Genomic DNA, 25,375 nt, shown 5'->3' on the forward strand with positions numbered 1-25,375 from the left:
GTATTGTTTCAAGATGTAAACCATCCACTAGTCGTATTTTTCTTCTCCCATAGTTTGCTGCAGATTTGAAGATGGTCATCGCTGAGTGAAACTGGTAATCTAAGAACCTAATAAATTTATGATCATAGACGTAAATAAATGAAATTTATTGTACGCTTTCTAGATCATTGTTTTATTCGCGACCATGTCGCAGCTTGTGGATCTATACATACCATTCGTAGATCATTCGAAGGAAAGTATGGGAAATAATGATTCAAGTGTTAGAGCTCATCTTACATTTTTAATTCTAGCACTGGCGAGGTAGTTCATGTTGTTTCACTGTTGGCAGTTGTACAGCATACAGTTGCAAGTTTAACAGTTTGTAACCTTATAATGATATAACAGTTATTCCAGGCTATTTTTAGATTGGTTATTTGAAGACTATCATTTCTAATTAGCAATATGTTTAGGAGCTTCTTTAACAGTGGGCAAAAACCTCGTGTGCTACTAGTACACACAGCTCCAAGACTGACGTTAGAAATGTGGAAGTTTATATCTTCAGAACTGGTAACTGCGAGCACTGTAATTTAAAGCTTGGTGTTTTGACGTCTTTTGCTACGAACATTCTGTTCCTTTTATCTTAATTTTTTGAGACCATTGACCCTGAAGCTGATAACTACTATTTTACAGCACCTCTAGATGCGGCGTTTGTCCATAATTGGAAGTTTTCCTAGAGATTATTGCAGTAAGGTCAGTATTTAGAACTGTTAGCTATAAAGATAGCGATTTAGACGTTTGCAATTATGTAGCTGGTCAGACAGTAAATTTCGAAGATTCTGATACTTGGTTTTTACAATAGTTTATTTTAGGTTGGTAATATGGTTCCAGGGCTAATGCGTTGCCCCAGTGTTCATTTAACCGGTACTAGTTGATTATACACTACTGTTTCCATTGCTTTCACTGACATTGTGCTCATTTGGAATGTTTTATATTTTGTCAGAAATATCATGATGCTCTTGTTTCGGATTTTGTATCTCCTACGATGTCAAAATTGACGTTCGTTGCGGTTGTTCTGTGCTACAGTTTACGTCTATGGTTGATCCATAGTTACTCGCACCAACGTCCTGGCTTGCGGGAATCGTACTCGCAGATGTGGTATATCCAGAATCGAGCGTGACATGATCCCCGTCTATATTTAGATCTTTTGAGCCTACAGTGTCAGTCGTTGATGGAATTGCTGTTTCTGAAGTAGGTGGTGACTCAGTGATGGTTTCGTGTTTTACATATACCGTAGTAGCAGAATCAGTAGTACTAAAATCGATCGTGGCATCATGGGCTACTCCACCGTTGAGGAGTCCCGACTCAGTGACCGTGACGCGACCAGCGGGGATGTCGTAGCGGGTAGGCCGCCGCCGAAACAAGCGACATCTCTGTGCCCTGTCCGATTTGCTGAGCTCGGACGCTGAGATGTTGTCGCGGCACCAGAAGCTGTTGTACTCGAGAATCACACGCGATGCACCAAACGCGACCAAGACCTCGGCAGTCTGCACGAGGTTGTACGTGAGGTCGATGACCGCCGGCTGCTGTGGTAGACTGCTGGCTGACGGGACCACACTCAGGAGGTTGTCGGCGAGCAGCAGGCGGCGCAGAGACGTGGCCTTGCTGAACAGCCCTGCGGAAACCAGAACGTGTTTGTAGGACACAGGAGAAAAAAAAAGCTTAAGTCCACATTTTTGTTAGTCATTTCACGCACCATTCGCATAAATGAAGTTCTACGCAGGGCAAACGTTCACAAAACCACAAACTGCAGGGACGGATTCCTGACTAAGTAGAGGAAGCAAGTTCGTATGAACACCTGTCCTGAAATGGACGGTGTACGTGCAAAGACAACAAATCGTCCTGGAATACAGTATAGAGCTGCATCGATGAACGTCACAACAGATGTTCAAAGTGGTGTTCATGGGGTTGCAGGTGATAGGGATAGTACCGGTTGTCACGCAGGATACACGTAATCGTATTTTGGCTTACACCATGTTAGCGGGCCACTTGCCTGGAGCCTGTACAAGGTTTCGCCCCAATGTCCTGTAGAACCCGATCCTCCAAATGTGGTGTACGCGCAGTCCGCCGCCTCCATGCACGTCCGTCTGTCTGAATGGATCCATGATCACACAAACACCCAAAAATGGCTTAAAATGATGTCATGTGATTGGTGGCTGTGAAGGACTTGTTTTGGTATAGCCATGCTGCCTCTCGACCGTTTCCATCTGCTTGGCTGTTCCCGACATGAATTGCGGGCCATTCTGCTTCTTACAGTAGGCTGCGTCAATCGCACGGCCTGCAGCAAACTAGGAACACACGGCACGTGGTAGGAAGAACTGTCATTCGTCAACGCCGCCAATATGGTAACGATGCCCAATAACGGTAGATGTGGTAAATCCAACCCATACCGTGACTTTCTCGTCGTGCAATGGAGTTTCCACGACAGTTCTAGGATTTTCGGTAGCAAAAATTCTGCAGTTGTGGGCGTTGACCGACCCTCGGAGCGTGGAATGAGCTTCGTCGGTCCACAACACGTTACTCAACCAATCGTCATCTTCCGCCATCTTTTGAAACTCCCACCCCGCAAATGCCCTCCGCTTCACTAAATCGCCATGATGCCGATTTATTTTGTACGGATAGCATCGGAAAGTACGCCTCAGTGGCAACCAAACAGTAGTGTATGGAATGCCGGTGCGACGTGCGACTGCACGAGCGCTGACTTCCCCGTGCATAGACGAACCCGCTACAGTCTCCATTTCTTCCTGAACTGTCTCAGCAGCATTACGCCTTGTGCTCGGTCGGCCACCACGGGGTCTATCGTCTAAACAACCCGAAATCATTCTCACGACAGCTGCATTTGTCAACGGTCCTTTACCCGTTCGAATCCCCTTCCTATGAAGGTAGGATCATAACGCTGAACTAGCACATTCCCCATTCTGATAATACAGCTTAACTAAAAGCGCCCTTTCAGGTAACGTCAAGATGCTGCGACTGCTGGCGCATCTGATTTTCTCTCTCATTACAGCTCCTTTTATACACGATTGTCATGCGCAGTCACTGGCGTTTTGCTGTCCAGCGCCATCTGTCGGACATTTTGTGAACATTTTTTTTTTGTTCTAATAAAACCCCATGTCATTCTAAGCATGTGTGTCAATTTTTACCTCTATATCTACATTATTCCGTGGTTTATTAAGTTTTCAAATTTATACTGACTTTTTGATCATCCGGTATATGGGGTCCAATGGCCCGAGAGGCAGGCACCAACTTTGGGGATTGACGGCAGCGTCGCGACAAGATGCGGGCACGACGTTCGAGCGGCCGAAGCGACGAGCTGCGAAAGGAGGGCCTGCGCAAAGCGAAGATACCGGGGTCAGCGTCGACTACAAGCAGCAAGACAGCAACCCGTCGGTTGGTTGACAACATTCGTGTCGGACGACCGCTCATGGCCTGGCTACCCTCTTCTACCTGGCTTTCAACGACACCACTCAGTAACTGCTGCGACGCACCGTAGATCCATGGAACTACTTGCACATAAAGGGGAGTAACATTCTGTAATCCTCGTGGTGATTTGTGTCTTTGCCTACTTGTCCTCATTATTTTCTGGTTTGTACTCGACCCTCAGAGTTTTACTAGGTCCAGCATCGCTGGGTGGCGGCGCGGTCTCTGGCGCCATGTCACGGTCCGCGCGGCTTCCCCCGTCGGAGGTTCGAGTCCTCCCTCGGGCATGAGTGAGTGTGTTGTCCTTAGCATAAGTTAGTTTAAGTTACATTAAGTAGGGCGTAAGCCTAGCGACCGGTGACCTCAGCAGTTTGGTTCCATAGTCCTCACCACAAATTTCCAATGCTTTTTTTACTCTGTCGGCTCTTTGTTTGTAAATATAGGCCGTAGTATTCTACTGAGACACTAGCTGTCATTTGAAAATTTGTTCCGCTTTAATATTGCCTTTCCTTTCTAGTTTGTACCCGATCATTTACGTTCTAATGAATCAGCTCCTGGTCCTAAATACAACCGGAACAATTGTACTAAGGCACAGGTTGCCGTAAAAAAATAAAAAAATAAATAAACTAAACAGGGACCTTGTGGTTAAATTTAGGTTTTAACTGGTTCAGTTCTTTGATTGTAATTCCATTTCTCAGTCATTAGTTATAATCTGAACAACCCTTTTACATCAAGCTGTGCGTTGCTGTGTTCGAAATACCGGGTCATTATTGGTGTATTTTAGCTGGATATTGTGGTTCCGCCGAGTCAGTTCTCTTGTAATAAGTGCTCACAAGTAATGCATAAGACGTTCCTTCAGAGCGGTCTTCATAATTGACAGTCAGTTTAACCTTGAAAATATTAACAGCCAACTGTCACCAGCTCTTTAGTGAAAATAAAATTGTCAAAAGCGACGGGTTGGGATCCAGTCGCACCTTGGTTGCCAATTGAAACGAAGAGGTTGGTTGCTTTGAAGTAAGCCTTATCATTATTATATTGTTTCCTAATCTGTTTAACCTCTAAGAACAGGTGCGCATCTTAACCTCGAACTTTTCGACATACAGTTCTCAAATTTAAAGTTACGTCAGCTGTTTCGGTAATTGAATCACTCTTGTCATCAGTGGTGCTTATACAGTTTTCATGTGTTGCAGAAGGGCATTTAATAAGACAGACTGTGTTCAGCGCGGTAGTAAACACCGCTGGCTCACGCGATAACGGGCGGGCTGCAGGTCCGGCCACCTTGAAATCATTCTTCTGTTTTGATTTCTTTTGCAAAAGCTTAAGGTCAAAGGAATTTTGCGAATTTGTTCATTTTGTAAACAAAAATTTATGGTTACTTAATGTTAAATAAACAGGTTGCGTGAATAGAAAGTTATATTAGTGGGTCCTCCCTTCCACGTTTTTCTTAATTCCAGTGAGTACCACGTATCAGTGATAAAAACTGGGGGTAACGATGTCTGGTTGCTCCCGTGACAGTGGAAAAGAACACACGGAGCTCAAAGCGCCTGATACTCCCGCGCGATTGCTGGTCACGAAATACAGCCTACAGAATACTGTCTAAACTAAACCTATGTAGCACTGCAACGAACTGAGCGTACTAAGCACGGAAACGAAATGAGACTGAGCGGCGACTCCAAGTAGTTTTGAAATCTCGGGTCATTGACACTGTACGCTTCGTCTGTTAGCAACAGGTCCTGCTGCCAACATGAGCGACGGCCGGATTGCCCACGGTCGCTTAAACTTCCAGCCGAGGGGTAGTTCGGCGCCCACACACAGGTTGGCGTCACTGGGGTAGCTGCAGGCGTCTCGATGTTAGAGCGGCCGGTGTTCCTCAACGAAATCGTCGCCTTGGCGTGGATTTTTGATACCAACGGACACTGCACCTGCTGCATTTCTCCACCATTCTGAGTCATTTACGAATTGACTTATAAATGAACCCAGAAGTTCCTCCGTCCATACCATTTGATATTCCTGTGCGCAGGCAAGTTACCTGTAGTTACAGATTACTTGAGAAAATTACTTTGAAAGCGTAATGAAGTGAATTAAGTTGATCGTCTTTTAATGAAGGTGTGAGCATCCCCGTGCCTGCTACTACTGAACTCGCAATTTTATAAGAAATCCGAACAGCAATTTCATTTTTACTGTACGCTGTCTCTTTGTGCAGGGGTTGGGCTGGACCATTGTAAAGAATTCGACATTTGCTCTAATCATCACTGGAGAATCTTTGTGTTACAGTGGGTCTTCATGAACGGCATTCATGACTGGCAATCATATAAGAAAACTAAGCCGTGTAGCTAGGAACTGACGTGTTTTCATAATGTTCTGGCACCAGGAAGATCAAAGATAATGAGAGATTTTTTATACTTTTACTGCTCCGAAGGCCAAGTTGTCACCACCATATGAGTGATATAGTCTCTTCGATAACACATGAGCGGTTTGTCATCAGTCTGAAAATATTAAATATCAGGTGTAGAAGTATGAAGCCGGAATTTCCCTACAGGTGGTGCTAGCCACCAGTGTAGGGCCCGTGAGACCGCGTCTGCAGCACGACCTGCTTCCTGTAATGCCTGACGACGAATGTCACCGCACAGTAACCCAAGTTCCATGCACCAGTATCTGTTTCAAACCTGTAAACATGTCGAGTTTTTGCCTACGAACGACGATTTGCGATTTTCTGTTATCGATTAAAGAAAATTGTTGCAGAGTCGCATCGACTGCTTGGCGAAGCTAACGGCGAACACACTCTTGGGGAAACACAGTGTTTTGAATGGTTCAAAAAATTCGAAAGTGGTAATTTTGACATGAGAAACGACGAGCGTCGGAAATCCCCGAAAAAGTCCAATTTGGCATGAGGAATGACGTGCGTGGTAAATCACCGAAATAGTCCGAAGACGATGGATTGCAGGCGTTATGGGATGAAGATGATACTCGACCTCAACTGTAACTCGTGGAACAATTAAATGTGAGGCAGAAAGCCTTGTCTCTTCGGTTGAAAGCTATGTGAAAGGTGCAGAAAGCGGAAAAATGGGTTCCGCATGAACTGAATGAAAGACAGCAAGCAAATAGAGTGACCACTTGTGAAATGCTGCCCACCAGTAAGTCGTTTCTCCATCGAATAGTGACAGGTTATGAGAAATGGATATGTATTGAGAATAGTAAGCGCCGTAAATCATGGGTGAATCCAGGCAAACCATCGACATCCACCGCAAGGCCAAATCCCTTTTGAAAGAAAAGAATTTTCTGTATTTGGGGAGATCAGAAGGGTGTCATCTCAAACCGTTAACACTGATCACGACGAACAGCAAATGATAGTTTTAAGCCGAGCATTGCGTGAAAAACGACCGGAATATGGAAAAAACAACACAGTCATATTGCTCCATTATAACGCCCCATCACACACAGCAAAACGGGTCATGGAAACGATCGAGGCGTTCAATTGCGAAGTGCCAGCGCATGCGGCTTATTCTCCAGTCTTGGCTCCTTCGGATTCTCATTTATTTGCATCACTGGTCCACGCTCAAGCTGAACAACACTTCAGTTCGTATGAAGATGTACGGAAATGGCTCGCTGACTGGTTCGCTTCAAAAGAAGAACGGTTATTTGGCGTGGCATTCATAGCCTGCCGGAGACGTGGGAGAAATGTATAAAAAGCAATGGAGATTATTCTGAATAAAATATCGTTTATCAGTTTCAAACAGCAGATGTGTAATTATTGAACCTAATTCCGGTTTCATACTTCTACACCTGGTAATCCTAATCGGTTTATAATAATCAAGAACAGTACTACTTTTCATGTTTTTGTAATTATTTGAAATATCATACTGAAAAAAGTGTTTTTGTACATACAAGTTGGAAGCACCTCTTTGGTCCCTGGGCACATTTATGCCAACTGCGCTCTTTATTCGTTACAAACAACTGCAGGATATACAATTACTCCCACAAGTATGTAATAATAAAAATACAGGCAGGTTGCAGGCACAGAATAACACGATTCACTGTTTACTTAAATCATTTGAGGATAGCCTAAAAAGCAGAAAGCCGATTCATAGTGGAACAAAAAATAAATATTATTGTGGAACATCATAATGACTATTTAAGCATATAATATGTTTATGTTCCTCCATGTAGCGTGAGAATATCCATTAAAAGATTCACTTTTATTTGTTGAAATTATTCTCCTACCACATTTATTCACGTGGGCTTATACCACTTTTCCCATATGGCCTTCATTTTATTTGAAGTCCATGCAACAATGTTAGCAATACATTGTAAGTAAACTCTTTTGTGTTTGTTTCATGGCGATTAATAAATCTAATTAATTACCTAAAGGTGGGCTCCAAAGACTAATTCGTTCACCAAGAAGATATACGAACATTACACTTCACTTCCACCAACCACAGATGAGTATCAATTAATTGCTTTGCAGTTTATAGCGATGTGTTTCGTGGTATTATTTGTTCTTTATCAGGAACGAGATGTTCACAAGTTACTTAATCGAAGTTTAAATAAATCCTACTCTCTAATATACTTAATGTTACAATATGATATAATTACTGGAGGCATGTGACTATACACGTGTCATTCCAATAATTAGGTCTCGTAAGACAATTTGGTGCCACGTAATTGTATGAAAATAATTACAAAAATAATTCCATCTATTTTGTTCTAACACATAAGTCACAGTAATTCCTTTAGTTCTTTTGTGATTTACAAGTTTGTAGTTAAGATATGTCAAAAGTTAGTACCAAACCACAAAAAACTTGTATATAAAGTAACACGACAAAAAATGTATGACATTTAAAATGATGTGAAGTTCCTGCAGAATTCGAAATTAACAATGGATTTTAACACAGATAACCCTGACTTTTACATGCAGATATTATGGATATTAATAAGGAGCACTGCCTAATGCTCTTATTCAAACTATACCAAATTAACCCAATTAAAACCAAAATCCTCAAATCGATTATGCAGACTGCTATACACCATTGAGATTGGTAACCATAAATACTATAATATTGGGATGAAGCAGGCATGGAAGTTGAATGCGAACAGTATTTTAATTGACTGAATGGTCACACGTCAAGCGTACGACCATGGAGAAGTTGTATTGAATAATGTTCAACTTGATCAATAACAGAAGATGAAATGCTTGATGACACAGCTTTCGAATATGTCGTACTAGAAACAAGAAATAATATATAGTGACAAGCCAACACATTATGACCACCGTCCACAGCCAGACTGAATACCGCCTGATCACGTAATAGTCACATAAAGCGATAAGGAAAGTATGTACAAGCGGAGCCAGATACGAACGGGTAGTCACTCTAGCGGCGGTATGGGCAACGGTGACAGAGGGATGATTGTTGCCAAACACCTGGGAACGAGCATCTCGAAAACAGCTGCTACTGCCGTGAGCATTACGAGAAATGATTAAAATACACTACTAGCCATTAAAATTACTACACCATGAAGATGACGTGCTACAGACGCGACATTTAATCGACAGGAAGAAGATACTGTGATACGCAAATGATTAGCTTTTCAGAGCGTTCACACAAGGTTGGCGCCGGTAGTGACAGCTACAACGTGCTGACATGAGGAAAGTTTCCAACCGATTTCTCATAAACAAACAGCAGTTGACCGGCGTTGCCTGGTGAAACGTTGTTGTGATGTCTCTTGTGAGGAGGACAAATGCGCACCATCACGTTTCCGACTTTGATAAAGGTCGTATTGTAGCCTATCGCGATTGCAGTTTATCGTATCGCGACATTGCTGCTCGCGTTGGTCGAGATCCAATGACTGTTAGCAAATATGGAATCGGTGGGTTCGGGAGGGTAATACAGAACGCCGTGCTGGATCCCAACACTCTCGTATCACTAGCAGTTGAGATGACAGGCACCTTATCCGCATGGCTGTAACGGATCGTGCAGCCACGTCTCGATGCCTGTGTCAACAGATGGGGACGTTTGCAAGACAACCACCATCTGCACCAACAGTTCGACGACGTTTGCAGCAGCATGGACTATCAGCTCGGAGACCACGGTTGCGGTTACCCTTGACGCTGCATCACAGACGGGAGCTCCTGCGATGGTGTAGTCAACGGCGAACCTGGGTGCACGAATGGCAAAACGTCATTTTTTCGGATGAATCCAGGTTCTGTTTACAGCATCACGATGGTCGCATCCGTGTTTGGCGACATCGCGGTGGACGCACATTCGAAGCGTGTATTCGTCATCGCCATACTGGCGTATCACCCGGCGTCATGGTATGGGGTGCCATTGGTTACACGTCTCGGTCACCTCTTGTTCGCACTGACGGCACTTTGAACAGTGGACGCTACATTTCAGATGAGTTACGACCCGTGGCTCTACCCTTCATTCGATCCCTGCGAAACCGTACATTTCAGCAGGATAATGCACGACCGCATGTTGCAGGTCCTGTACGGGCCTTTCTGGACACAGAAAACGTTCGATTGCTGCCCTGGCAAGCACATTCTCCAGATCTCTCACCAACTGAAAACGTCTGGTCAATGGTGGCTGAGCAACTGGCTCGTTATAATACGCCACTCGCTACTCTTGATGAACTGTGGTATCTTGTTGAAGCTGCATGGGCAGCTACACCTGTACACGCCATGCAAGCTCTGTTTGACTCAACGCCCAAGCGTATCAAGGCCGTTATTACGGCCAGAAGTGGTTGTTCTGGGCACTGATTTCTCAGGTTGTGTGCACCCAAACTGCGTGAAAATGTAATCACGTATCAGTTCTAGTATAATATATTTGTCCAATGAATACCCGTTTATCATCTGCATTTCTTTTTGTTGTAGCAATTTTAATGACCAGTAGTGTACGATGAAATCACGAGTAGGCGACAAGAAGTTGGAGTTTCATCCCTCATCGCAGAACGTAGAGCCTAGGGACTTTCCCGCTCTGCACAGCATATCGGAAAACACAATATAATGCCAGTGGAGGCACAAGTGTTTCGGAACACACCGTTCAGCGCACATTGTTGAAGATGGGGCCATGCAGCAGAAGACCCCTACGAGTTTCCACCTACAACATCGTCTATTACGATTATAAAAAAGGTTCAAATGGCTCTGAGCACTATGCGACTTAACTTCTGAGGTCATCAGTCGCCTAGAACTTAGAACTAATTAAACCTAACTAACATAAGGACATCACATACATCCATGCCCGAGGCAGGATTCGAACCTGGGACCGTAGCAGTCGTGCGATTCCGGACTGGAGCGCCTGGGACCGCTCTCCCACACCGGCCGGCTTACGGAGATGGCATCTTCCAGCAGGATAACTGTCAATGTAACAAGGTCATAACAGTGGCTTAGCGATTTAAAAGAGCTTGATGCCTTGCCCCCGCAATTCGCCTGATGGAACACATCTGGGACGCTACTGGGTGCTAGCTTCGCGCCCACTTATCTCTGGCACACTATCAACGACTTGTGACATATATACCACTCAAAAATGCTGCTGAGTTTCATTCCAAAGGTGGCCAACTCGTTCTGAAGCAGGCGATCATTATGTTTTGTTCCATCAGTCTACAGCCGAATTATATGACAACAGAAGAAAAGAATGAGTTCCAAACGAATTAGTACACAAGGAAAACACTTAATCCAATTACAAATCAAATCTAGTGTACGAGAGACTCGAAGAACGGGAAGGGAACGATAAAAAAAATAATTAAAGAAAAAGTATGGAAATTATGAGTATTGGATGGAGAAAACTGCAGTCGAAAGAAAATTTATTTAGCTTCTTTGTTTAAAAGTCTGAAGAAGGTAAATGCTAGATTGAAATTATCCAGGAGTCAAAACAAACATTTTATAATTATTTTCAAGTAACTAGATAATCAAGAACGATTCTAGTCATCGTTTGAATCCAAACAGAAAACTAACGTCAAGCGAAGAAAAAAACGAACTCCTAGATCAAAGAAATTCATATATTTGTACAATTGACTAATTCACTGCCAAAATTGCCATGGCACTGTTTCAAGAAGACTCAGACGAAGTCTTTCTGGAAAATTTGAATAGACAATATATTTGGGCTTATTCAATTATTCAATAAATACAAAGTAACTTGTACCGATAATGAAAAACGGCCTGTACAAGCACTGTGTTGGTTATACTGCAAAATATCCAGAAGTATTACAGTAAGGGAGGTATCACGTATGAATTGGAAAACTTGAGTGATGTTAGGAATAAATCATCCTCAATACGACAACAAGGAAAAAATCACTGGTCACTAAACGGGCTATGTGTTGCCCCTCGTGATGGACATTTGATCAATAAAAGTGTGCGCAAATTTAAGTGCAGTTGCTTATATTACAAATCTAACTTATGGGACCACAAGTTTGCAATTAAAAATCCAGCAAAACATGAGCCGTTAGGCTTGTGGTTCGATGGAAATGAAGTTGACTTATCAGCTAAAAGCTATGTTACCTGTTTGACTATTTAAGATAACACTCGTTTTTAATTTACGAAATAATGCCTCCAGAGTAAAAAAAAAAATAGGAACAGAACTCTAACCAATGCTCTGGTAGTACAGCTACTAGGAAAAGGCTGAGTGCAACGATAATTTCATACAAAGCAGCACGCACAAATGAATTTGTGCTATATGCCTTCATTTATCGAATGAAAACTGTAAAATAAAAATGTTTACTTTTTACTGTAGAAAGGAAAATCATAAAAAATAAAGTTATAATGAGATCTTCTTAAAAATTGGCTTCATAGTTTTGTTTTTATTATTCTGCAATAACAAAAATAAAACGCTCAGCAACTTGTGTTTTACAGTAAAAAGTATATTACTTATGCCGTACTTAATACGACGAACAGAAGTCTCTTTAGTACATCAAGTCGTAGGATTAAACATTCTAAAGCGACCAAATGAATGGGTATCATGGAGACAACAATTTTAAGCTTAATCCCTTGAAGTCAAAGGACAAGCAGATCATCTCTGTGTCATGTTTCCAACAAACAGTTTTCTTCGTGTTGCAACTAATAAAAATTTAAGAGAAATAACGTGAAAGACATTAGAGAATTATGATACATTTCCGTATCTTAATTAAAGTACCTGCCACAGAATTTCGTTACGGTTCCATTACGCTTTCGCGCTTACTAAGCGACCCCTGACGAATCGTGCTGGCCGGCCGAAGTGGCCGCGCGGTTCTGGCGCTGCAGTCTGGAACCGCGAGACCGCTACGGTCGCAGGTTCGAATCCTGCCTCGGGCATGGATGTTTGTGATGTCCTTAGGTTAGTTAGGTTTAACTAGTTCTCAGTTCTAGGGGACTAATGACCTCAGCAGTTGAGTCCCATAGTGCTCAGAGCCATTTTTGAATCGTGCTGCTCGACTCTTCTCTATACTATTAATACCACTCGGTAAGGCTCACAGACTCGTCAAAAAAATTCAACAGCCGCTCGACAGACCTACTGAAGAGAGCAATGCCGGTGACGAATAGATCGCTTGAATAACTGGTCACTTCCTGTTCAAAAATTCTTCTATATTAACGCGTTTCACACACAACCCATCATCAGAACATGGAAAAGTCTTCATACTGAGTACAGAGTCACATGTATCTGTCGTCAGTATCAGAACGAAGGGTACATGTGACTCCATAATTTGCGCGAATACTTGTCTTTGATATCCTGAAGACGGACTGTGCCCGAGACGCGCCAGTAAATAAGAATTTTTGAACAACAAGTGAGCAGTTATTGTACCGACCAGTTCAGAACTGTCTCCTCAAGTGCACATCATGGTCCCAGATCTCCTGCGCGAGCTACTTCTTTCATATTCGAATTTCACTTCCTCAAGATTCTTCCAGTGACTCTCAATCTGGAACCTATAAATTTTCCTATAGTTCCTGTATGTGGTAATTCCACTTTACGTCATTCCGAGCAGTTACTTGTAGATATTAATGTTGTTACTGTTTCCAATGACTTATCGATTAGCGTAATCCAATAGTAACAGATCTTTTCGTCTATTCGTCAGGAACACATTACATTGATTTTGGACAAGTAATTGTCTCTGCAACCAGTCATTGATTTCCCGCGAGCACTCCTGAATTTCGCCGCTCTATTCCTCCCTTGCAACCTATGTGTAGCTAACTGCAACGTCCGCGTAACGCTTGATGAAGCTTTCAACGTTATCTACTAGTTCACTTATATATTTTGTTAGCAGTAATGGACCTACTCCATTCGTTTAGTATACTTTTGAAATTACCTTTACATCTGTCGATTAAGACGTTAAGAACAAGTTGTTGAGTTCTGTCTGCATGGAAGTCCTAAATCCAATCACAAATCCTGTTCGATTCTCGATATGTTCGTATTTTGTTCATTAAATGACGATGTGCACGTTCTTATTGTCTGTTGAATGTTGTATCTTTATAAATGCTAACACTAGGGGTAGAGCTGATTTGCTTCTAAGTAACATTAATGTTGCATTTATTTCACTGAAAACATTGAAATTACATTGCCGTACTTTCCGTAACTACCGAACTAACGTAACCTAAAAGTTATTAGTGACTTACATTTGCACTACTGTCCAGTTTTCGAACCTTGTAATTTCTCATCTGCGCAGTGCATTATAAGCCAAATATTAAATGAATAGTTCGCAACGAGTATAAACTACCGGGTTCAGGGCATCTCTGTTAACACAAAATACATACGACATACACTGAAGAACCAAAGAAGCTGGTACACCTGCCTAACATCGTGTAGGGCCCCTCGAGCAGGCAGAAGTGTCGCAACACGACGTGTCATGGATTCGACTAATCTTCTGAAGTAGCTCTGGAGGGAATTGACACCATGAATCCTGTGGGGCTGTCCATAATTCGGTAAGAGTACGAGGGGATGGAGATCTCTTCTGAACAGCACATTGCAAGGCATCCCAAATATGCTCAATAATGTTTATGTCTGGGGAATTTGGTGGCCAGTGGAAGTGGTTAAACTGAGAAGAGCATCCCTGAAGCACTCTGGACGTGTGGGGTGTCGCATTGCCCTGCTGGAGTTGCCTAAGTCCGTCGGAATGCACAATGGACAGGAATGGATGCAGGTGATCAGACAGGATGCATAGGTACGTGTCACCTGTCAGAGTCGTATCTAGACGTACCGGGGATCCCATATCACTCCAACTGGACACGCCCCACACCATTACAGAGCCTTCACCAGCTTGAACAGTCCCCTGCTGACATGCAGGCTCCATGGATTCATGAGCTTGTGTCCATATCCATACGCATCCATCCGCTTGATACAATTTGAAAATAGATTCGTCCGACCAGGCAACATGTTTCCAGTCATCAATAGTCCAATGTCGGTGTTGGTGAACCCAGGGGGAGAGTAAAGCTTTGTGTCATGCAGTCATCAAGGGTACACGAGTGGACCTTCAACTCCAAAAGCCCATATCGATGCCGTGTCGTTGAATCATTCGCACACTGGCTCTTGTTGATGGCCCAGCATTGAAATCTACAGCAATTTGGGGAAGGGTCGCATTTCTGTCACGCCGAACAATTCTCTACAGTCATCGTTGGTCCCGTTTTGCAGGATGTCTTTCCGGATGCAGCGTTGTCGGAAATTAGCTGTTTTACTGGATTCCTGATATTCACGGTATACTAGTGAAACGGTTGTATGGGAAAACCCCCACTCTGTCGCTGCCTCGGAGATGCGGTGTCCCACGACTCGTGCGCCAACTACAACACCACGTTCAAGCTCACTTTATTCGTGATAACCTACCATTGCAGCAGCAGTAATCGATCTAACAACTGCTCCAGACAATTGTCTTTATATAGGCGTTGCCGACCGCAGCGCCGTCTTCTGGCTGTCTACGTATCTCTGTATTTGAATATGCATGCCAAACCAGTTTCTTTGGCGCTTCAGTGTACATGGAACTGTGAGAATATCAAATTAATTTAATAGCTCCTGAAAGGTTCTAGTTTCAGGAGGAGCTACAGATATGATGACATGTTTTCTTAATGGCATAATATCCCGAAAGTTTTTCTCTGTAAATTTTGTATCCTACAAAGCCTTGATGGTACCCAATTACGTAAATTCTGAGAATTATTTGACTTAATTCATTTCAAACTCACGGAAACCATCTTTGGTCAAGGTGTCACAGATTGCTCTTTATTCGTGATCCAGTAAATGTTTCCGACGAATGTCTTTGAAATTGTCTATTCATCATCATCATCTTCTTCTTCTTCTTCTTCTTCATCAAATCGGCGGTCAAGGACCCTGTAGATCATGCGCCGACCTCACAATGCTCCTCCATAGATGGCGATCTTGTTCACTTTGGATCCAGTCACGGACTCCTAGCTGGCAAAGGTCTTTCTGTAGCTCATCATCCCATCGCTTCCTGGGTCTTCCGGTTGGACGGTTAACATTAGGTCTTCCCTTAAGTACGGCTTTTGCCCCAGAGGTGTCTGGTCTCCTAGCAATGTGGCCTGCTTAGATTATTCACCGCGCTTTCAGTTTTTGAACCATGTTCTGTTGCCCCATCAGCTCATACAATTCCTGGTTTTTCCCACGTCTCCACGAGCTCCCTTTCTGGATAGGTCCAAAGATCTTTCTCATAATTTTTCTTTCGAAGACCAACAATTTTTCTTTATCTTTCTTTGTTGTGCTTAGAGTTTCTGTCCCATACAACAATGCTGGTACTATCACGGCATTGTATGCTTTAAGTTTGGTCATAATTGACGTATTCTTAGATGACATTACCTGCTTTAGACTGAAATAAGTTTTAGGCCCGTTCTCAATACGTTGGCTTATTTCCTGTTTTAAATTATTTTACCTGTTGAACCATATACCAAGGTATTTAAAATTTTCCACTTTAGCAAAATCCGTGTAATGGGATGTCATTAGGGGTTTCTCTTGATACCTCTATTACCACGGTCTTTTCCGCATTAATCCGTAACCCGATCTTACCTACATTTTGCGCTAGGTTCTCTACAGTTTCTACCCTCCCTTCCTGTTATTCTGCTAGGACTGCGGTGTCGTCTGCATAACCCAATAAATCTGTCCTACCACTTAGCGGCACCCTTCTGTTTTCTCTTTTCACTTTTCGGATTGCTTTCTCTAGGACCAGATTAAATAACAGTGGTGAAATAACATCATCTTGTCTTACACCCCTTCTGATATGGAATTCCTCGGACATCTCCCCTTGGTATTCGACTTTGGCTGTTGTCTCCGCTGTGCACACCTTGACCATATTTATCAACTTCATTGGTATACCAAGCTCTCTCTTTGTGAACCTTCGGGAGTCCATACAGTCTAGGTGGTACCATTACGCCCCATTGTCAGCAACATCAGGGCACCTACATATTTGTTGGCCAAATACTTGACGGGAATATTAAGTCCTTATGCAGGTAAGTGCCCTCGTCACATCCGTAATTCCGTGGATTTTGTTAAACGCCTTGATAGCTTCAGGTTGGATGAGTCAGATATCATGGTGAGTTTTGACGCCGTTTCCTTGTTTACGAGGGTACCCCTGCGAGAGTCACTAGAATTGATTAGTCAGAAGTTTGACGAGAAGACCACTGAACTTTTTAGGCATGCCTTGACTTCCACGTATTTTCTTTTTAATGGAGAATACTACGAACAAACGGAGGGAGTCGCCATGGGTAGCCCACTCTCAGCTGTGGTAGCGAATTTGTACATGGAGTACTTCGAGGAGGAAGCCCTTTCGTCATCCGAATGGAAACCTACTTGATTTTTCCGTTACGTGGACGACACATTCGTCATCTGGGCACATGGTATGGATAAACTCCTTGACTTCCTCACACATCTAAACTCCATACACCCCAACATCAAATTCACTACGGAGACTGAAACGGAGGGTAAATTACCTTTCCTTGACGTCTTGGTCAAGAGAAGGGCTTACGGCACCCTAGGTCATGGGGTGTATCGGAAGACAACGCACACTGATCTGTATTTGCACGCAGACAGCTGCCACCACCCTTCACAGAGGAATGGGGTACTTAAAACTCTAGTACATAGGGCGCGCACTATCTGTGACGCAGAGAGTCTACCCCAGGAATTGGAACATCTGAGAACTGTTTCGAAAAAAATGGGTACTCAGAGTTGCAGATTCAACGCGCTCTCCGCCCAACCACTACAGCACAACCTGTGGAGATGGGTGAAATCAAGAGGGAGGAGATAGGCATTGCGTTTATTCCATATACAGGCGCACTCTCGGGGAGAATCGCCCGCATTTTGAAGAAACACCGGGTCGAAACTGTGTTTTGTCCTCCAAATAGAGCTCGTGCACTGGTGGGAAGCGCCAAAGATGACCTCGGTTTGAGGAAGGCCGGTGTGTACCAGATTCAGTGTCAATGTGGCAAGTCGTATATTGGTCAGACGATGCGTACCGTCGAGGATCGATGCCGTGAACACCAGAGGCACACTCGACTGATGTATCCGAGCAAGTCGGCGGTCGCTGAACATTGTTTGTCGGAAAATCACGCTATGGAGTATGAACGCAAGAGGATTCTGGTACAGACGTCTAGATACTAGGACAGCGTTGTTAGAGAGGCCATCGAAATTCGCACCAATGACGACATCATAAATCGCGACTGTGGCTATAATCTTAGCAAGGGTTGGGAACCAGCGATTGGGTTAATCAAGAGTAAATCGAGCAAACGTATAGTTGTGACGACCACGGCGGACAAAGCCATCACACCGACGTCATCTCAGACGCCGTCGCAATCTGTTCCACCGCGCGACCGTGGCGCAGGGCGCGGACAGCGGAGGTAGCGTGCCGCGGGCGGAGGGTATTTAATCGGCCGCCGCCGCGACCGAACACAGTTCCCCCTGAGCAGCCATAGCGTACAGATCTCCGTGCCGGCACGTTCACAGGAGCTCAGTCCGTCAGTTCACCTGATGATGGCGGCATGTATGATTGCCGAAATATTGTGCCCGTTGGACACTGTAGACCGGCAGTACACCCGTGGATATTTTGATTATCAAATACGCCGGGAGAAACTCAAGAATCACACCTATTACTGTTCTTTTTATGCAGTGGGATAATAACGGCTGATTCCACTTTTTGGATTTCCCCTTTTTCCCATATTTCTTTTATGAGACTGTATAGCTCTTCCTGAAGTGTTTCTCCTCCTGCCTTCAACATCTCTGTTTATCCTCTCCTGGTGCCTTATTATTCTTTAGTTTCCTCATTGCTCTTTCTACAACTTCTCCTTCACCCTCTGTCTTATTCTCATGTAGAAAGACATTCTCTGCATCTTCCGTATTTAATAGCTCTTCAAAATTTTCTCTCCACCTATTCAGAATTATTTTCTTGTCTGTTAGCACATTTCCATCCTTGTTACTAATAACTGAATTTTAGTTTCTGTGACCATTCCTCACATGTTTCAGCATCTGAAAATTTTCCTGCTGTCTGATATTGTATTTCCCTTTTCGATTTCATCATATTGTTCAAGAATTTTCTTTTTTCAGTTATAATAATCCTATTTGTTTCTCTTCTTACGGTCTTCAGTGCTTCCTTTTGTACAGCACATTGTCTGTCCAGCATGTGCACCACCCTTGCTCTCTTCCTGGCCTTCACATCTTGTTCACAGGTCTCGTTGAACCATTTCATCTTCGTTGTTAGCTTTTTCTCTCCTAGAATTTATTCGGCTGCTTCAGTTACAGAGGTCCTTATTTCTTCCCATTGCTTGTTAACACTTGTTTTGTCAACGTGGTCTGATGCCGAATGGTCTCTTGCACGTTCCAATGTTCCTTCGCCATTAATGGGAAAAAAACCTTCTGGGCACGAAAGTACTAGAAAGGTAAAGTAAATAGAACACGTTTTTACAACATACCTGCTACTTTTGACTGTGTTGTGGTAATGTGCCTCCAACTGTCTCAGACATATTCCTCATTTCTTAATGTTCGTAAATACGAGCTCGGAACCACATTTACTGATAGTGATCCTACAGATACAATTAGGTTGCTAAAATTATGCTCTACTTGCAGTAGCAGTTTTATCACCGTGTAAGATTTCCTAGTTATTTACTTTGCAGTTTTGCGATTCTCCTCTGTAAAAATTTGCTTATGTGTCTCTTCAGACGCAAATGAGTTACTGATCTTGCTGTATGCAAGAGAATGTGCTGTAGAAACCGACAATTAAAAAATAATCTTGTGTTTTCTGGCCAGAAGTTTGAAGTATATACATTTGGAAAGCATGGTCCATAAGTTCCAGTTGTCATTAGGTTTATATCCGAAAAAATGCTAGCATGGTATCTGATAAATGCTGAATAGAAACTGAGTAGAATTATTTGAGTAATTTGGTTGTTTATAGATATGATATAAACTCCCAGAAAGCAGCTCGTAAGTCGTTGTTTGCTTCAGTGACGCACTTTTAAACAATATAACTTTGACACTTCAGTAGCAGCCCATGCGCATGTATAGAAGTGAACCTTGTTCGCATACAAAAGCACAGCGATACCCATAGCTGACAACACGTGAATGATTCATAAATAAGCGTTCAGATGAAAGGGCGTCGTTGTGCGCCCGTGACACACTACTGAACAGTTCCATTTGCCGAGATTAATCTGACGTACATGTGACCTGAATTTCAATTTACCTTTAATCTCTGCCTCTCTGCACAGTTAACATAAAAATCGTCAACTGCGCGGCAATAAAAGCTGATATTCTATCGCACATTTTAACCGTGAGGCTTGACTTTTATGTTTGTACTTCACTATTCCGCCATTCCCCGCTGGTTCACCTATACTATTTTAATGGCCGAGCAACTGAATTTCCCGTCCAATATTGAAAGTAACAGGCTTGATATAAAATATGAAATACGCAATTAAAATTCATTTTTATCGTTACTCGATACAAGAATTCGAAGGATTTTCCTTTGTTAACAACGCATCTTCCATTAAACGTGTCATTTCTGTGCTGATATATCACGCCCAATTTATACCATGAGCCCCAACTTCTAGGTTGAAATATGCTGTATATGTCTATCACATTAATTGTGTTCTGTTAAGGGGCAACGCCAATTGGGTTTTTACACATACATGAGAATTACCGGTCTCTTATATAACAGTGTGAAAAATTTGACGATGAATCCATGTACTATGAAAATTTTATAGGAATTAAAAACAACGAGAAAGAGAAAATAACTCGCTGTCTTGTGAATCTTTACCGCTCAAAATTCTACAGTAGATAGGCACCGTGGCCATAAAACTGTAGATATATCGATATTACACGAATCATGATTTTTATATTTCACTTCGGGGACTCTGCATTATGTGAAAAGAAATCACAGATCTACAGTTAATCTAACTGCAGTATGATAGACCAGTTTAAATCAACAAACAACTGTTATATTTTGATTATAAGAATTTATTACATTATAACTGAAGTCAATCGTTTTACGAATCCCTGTAAATATTCTCATCAATGGCTTGGAGGAAGTGACCAAGGGCACAAAATTCTTTAATTAACTTTAATATCTTCAGATTAAGGATCCGTTGGTATGGATCTGCAGCTGAATACACGGAAAACTATTTTTCAGGTTTTTATTGTCATAATTGATTGATCCTAATCTTCCTCAACACATATACACTTCCACTATCAACTCTATTCTGCCAGTTTTAATTAAATCCATAGCAAATGTTAGACACTCTTTCAAAGATCAACGTAGGTTTTCATTAACTGTGTAACTGTTGTAAGTGAATGTGCACAGGGTACAGTGTATGTGAATCTTTCGTATGCATGTTGTAAATTGATTATAACTGATAAGGGACCAAGGCCGAGATTTCACCATTAACAATATGAATTTCATGTCAACAGTACCTTCCAAAAGTTACAGTAATTTAATAAGGGAATGGTGAAATAACAAACAGTTTTTTTTCCAAATACTCTCCTTTAATTATCAAACTTCACCATATTAAACATATATTCTCTAGCAGTTAACTACTGAACTATGTTATGTTAAGTAAAATACACTTAATATGCACTTCCAGGGGGCTGAATACATTTTTATCAGTGTATCTAATGTTCTAATGTTTCGTCTTTGTGGGGCTTATTTTCAAACCCTACTAATGTTAATGTCACTGAAGAAAATACTAGTTGAAAAGAAAATAAACAGTGAGAGCCACATATAATATTAAGGACTATATATACTGTGAAACAGTAGTTAACCTACTGAAATTTTTTGCACATGCCTCACCATGACATTTCGGGCCAATATCAGACATAATTCTCTCCACGCACTTCTGTATCTTGAGTTATCCCTTTAAGTCGAGACTTCAGAAAAATCAATTCTAGAGCAGCATTAAAGATTTGGAAGACGAAAAACAAACAAGTTTCATGATTAGCTATTCACCTATAGATGTGATCACAAGCACTATAGATTAATTGCACCAAAGCGTTCAGTTTAGTCCAAGATGGGATTTACAGTTCTGGATGTCATCTATCTGTAGTCTCAGAAACTATTTATTTCTTGGATTTGATTTCGTGGACAAATCATATTTGTCAATACTGGGTTTCCGTGGACAATACTAAACTTTAAATTGAAAGAGTTTCCATTTGGCTATCAGGTTATGTATTGACTAGGTGCCATTTGAGTAAGATTAATATTACTGTTTTTCTCATATTTATGCTTGTATCCTCTGCAAATAGGACCAAATCTGATTCTGTTCTGATTGCTACAGATTACTAGTAGAAATAAAGGATGTAAGAAAATTTGGTACCCTGTGCTATGTCTGATTGCGTCAGGTCCGTAAAACCTGTTCTTACGTGGTGGACGTGGAACTGGTATATCACACATCATTTTTCTATTAATAACACTAGCCAACGGTGAAAAGGTAAGGCAGATGAAATCAATATTTGTTGTCTGTATCGATCACGCTGATAACGAAAACGACAAAAACACGAATTAGCTCTCGTTTCCAAGTTACAGACAAAGGCTTACATTTAACTGTAATCATATTGTATTAGCATCCATTGTCAGCCCCTCCTCATGCAAGCTTCAAAATCCCGGTAATGGTTGACAGAGTCATGAAGTTTAAGACAACAACAGCTGTGTGTATGTTGTCGCTTAGCACAGGCTCCTAGTTACAAGGAGAAGGAGATTAGAAAGGGAGGAGGGGAGCATGTTTCGTTCAAGAGTAGTTTCAGTCTGTTACAAGCTGCGCATTTTTCGTGTCCTGGAGGAATGTGTCACTGAAGCGTAGTTTGTGCATGTGGACACTGTATGTGGACACAGCGTTTTCTGTGATTAAATATTCCTCGCAAATGCATAAACAGTGCTGCCCGATTTTTGCTACATTTGCGGAAAGTCTCCACTGCAATAGCAAACTTGATCAGTAACGCCATATACAGTGTTAGGAAGGCGTACAGACTGTACTTTGGCCGTGAAAGCGGAACCAGAACAAGCCCTGTGCTCCTCATGTGTGTTGCATATCTTGTGCCTGGAATCTTCATCCGTGGTTGAATCTTCAATGGGCTTTGCTATAACCACGATCAGGCGACAGCTGTCAAACCATGTGAATGACTACTTCATTAAAATACGTTATTTCCATAAACAAAAAGTCTTCCATGGCATATCCTTACATACTGTCGCCCATGCGACCGCTGTCTCACCAAGACGGACTTCCTGTTCCTCTCCCACAGGAATATGATAGTGATTAGAGAGGTAGTGAAACTAGTGCTGCATCATCACCTAACCTAAGGACATCACACACATCCATGCCCGAGGCACGATTCGAACCTGCGACTGTAGCGGTCGCGCGGTTCCAGATTGAAGCGCCTAGAACCGCTCGGCCACCACGGCCGTCTATTTACTATACATTATAGCTAGTTACCTGATATTCTACAACAAATCTTGCTTTAGACTTCCAATTATATCTTAACTTTCACTTTAGATAAACAAAAACGACTCTATAGTTAAAAATGTAGCAAAAATTATTATTAACGTTACTGTTTCTATTACTGCTAACAGCGCTATGAATATTAATATTGCCGAATTTACATATGCCTGCCTTCACCATTATTATTTTTGATGTATAGCCACAGAAAACTTGTTTTTTTGTCAGAGATTGTTCAGAGTGTGTCAGTGGCACCCCAGTTTCTAGGTTCGTTGTCGGCTCCATCTGCATTCCCGAGGACGTTTCAAGTGACTTCTAATTGTTCTTTCGTATCACTTTAGACGGTAGTCTTTGTTCCTAAATTTCCTCCTCTGCTCCCTTGTCTCTTTCCCTGGACCTTGGGCGTGTTGCAATGTTTAAGGTCGACTGTCGCCTCAAGACGATCACATAAACACAGTCTTTCGGATTTCTTAGGTCAGCAGACGAGCACTTCAGCAGCGTTGTTCTTCCAGTAGTTCTAGGAAATCGTGTTGCTTTAGATGATTATTTTGCTCCCATGTTGTTGTGAAAGCTATGTCAGCAATCTTGTCGACGATTGGCTGAGCTGACGCATGGTACAGGACCTCGCTGGCAACTGATATTCCGTGCTGAATCAGTTGTAGCGTCTCAGCGTAGCCACGTCCTTAGACAGAAGTACTTTAGCGTAATGTACTTTGGACTGTATTTTCCCCCGAAGTCTTATTACTTTTATTCGCTTCTGATTTATTGTAAGTACGTGACATGTAGTTTGCGGCCCATCAGAAAATGGTCAGCCCTTTGTAACGTTCACGGTGTCGTAATGCGGGTCTTCGTTTGAAAAGGTTCGCCTTCCTACACAATGCGTATCAGAATAAGTTGATACGGCTTTGACAACCTGCCCCCACCCGAATGTATCCATTGTCTTAAAGACTACACCAGTATACTCATGAAGCACAGAATTCTTTTTCCACATGTTATAGGACCGTAGAATAAATGTTCTCTCATTTTCATTTCAAACAGACCAAACAAGTGATAACAGTAGAGTGACATACCTAGGTTGTGTGGCTGGCATATCCTTATTCAAAGGGCTTTAAAAGGAAGTACTGTGGTAGCATAAGACTTTGTGGGAACTTATAGTGCATGTAGAAGGGTGCAACGCACATCTTGTCGTCACTATTTACAGAGTTGAAGAAAACAAAAACAAAAGAAAAATACTGAATGGGTCAACAAACTTTGGAAACATGAATACCGTAATAGGATCGATTACAGTAGCCTAACAGCCACATCTGGGATAGGGAATACGCTGAACGAATTATGAGGAAATGTGGGAACGTCCAAAGACAACGTGAGTTACTGGGCTCCAAGCAGGTGCAATGAATTACGGTGAAGACATCAACAGACCATACATCACAGGTCTTGCAGAGAAGACGACATCCTGCAAGCCACACTGAGTGCTCTGGGTTTAGCGATTTTGTTTTCCCCTGGACTTGAATACGGCACCACTTTATGACAATTCTGACCCCTCAGCTACGAAAGCAGATTGTCAGGGTTAGCTGCTGAATGCATGGTTTTACAGTTTCTGTCTATATCGTTCCTAATAAGCAGGTTAATTCAGCTTCCCCTACCGACCCCTCTTTATGCAACCTGCAATGCCTAACCATATGCGCCACGCCACACCACTGTGAACATGCTGATACTACGAATGCAGTACACATTCCATCAACTCGGTGTTTAATGCGTTATTTATTTCACTGTTACCTCCTTTTGAACATTAATTTCGTTCTTTGTTACATCCAGTCACTAGGGGCGCCTTATTAACACAGTTACATGTTAGGCAGGCGTCTATAAATGATTTAAACGACTGTTGTTTTGCGAACGGACTATACCACCTGCCAGGTGTGTTCAGAATCGTTTATAGGAAGAGCTTACTGAACATTAGTACCGTATAGTAAGCTAGCATGGAATATCGACCTTATGAGAGCTTCACATGTTTGTTTGGTAGCATCAGACAATTTCAGCAGAGGAAACTGAATCGCCCCGTAA

The 25,375-nt window shown here is 42.4% G+C and overlaps 1 protein-coding gene across 2 annotated transcripts in view; it reads right to left on the reverse strand.

Moving 5' to 3' along the window:
- Positions 1-262: 262 nt before the first annotated feature.
- LOC124544673 (prolargin-like) overlaps positions 263-25,375 on the reverse strand; it is a 67,105-nt gene continuing 41,992 nt past the window's right edge. For both annotated transcript variants that reach the window (XM_047123309.1, XM_047123300.1), the window contains one exon: positions 263-1,651. In XM_047123309.1, coding sequence (XP_046979265.1) covers positions 1,017-1,651 — 635 coding nt within the window. In that variant the 3' untranslated portion in view covers positions 263-1,016. The remainder of the gene's footprint in view (positions 1,652-25,375) is intronic.

This window comes from Schistocerca americana, chromosome 1, assembly GCF_021461395.2.
Source record: "Schistocerca americana isolate TAMUIC-IGC-003095 chromosome 1, iqSchAmer2.1, whole genome shotgun sequence".
Taxonomy (NCBI): Eukaryota; Metazoa; Arthropoda; class Insecta; order Orthoptera; family Acrididae; genus Schistocerca; species Schistocerca americana.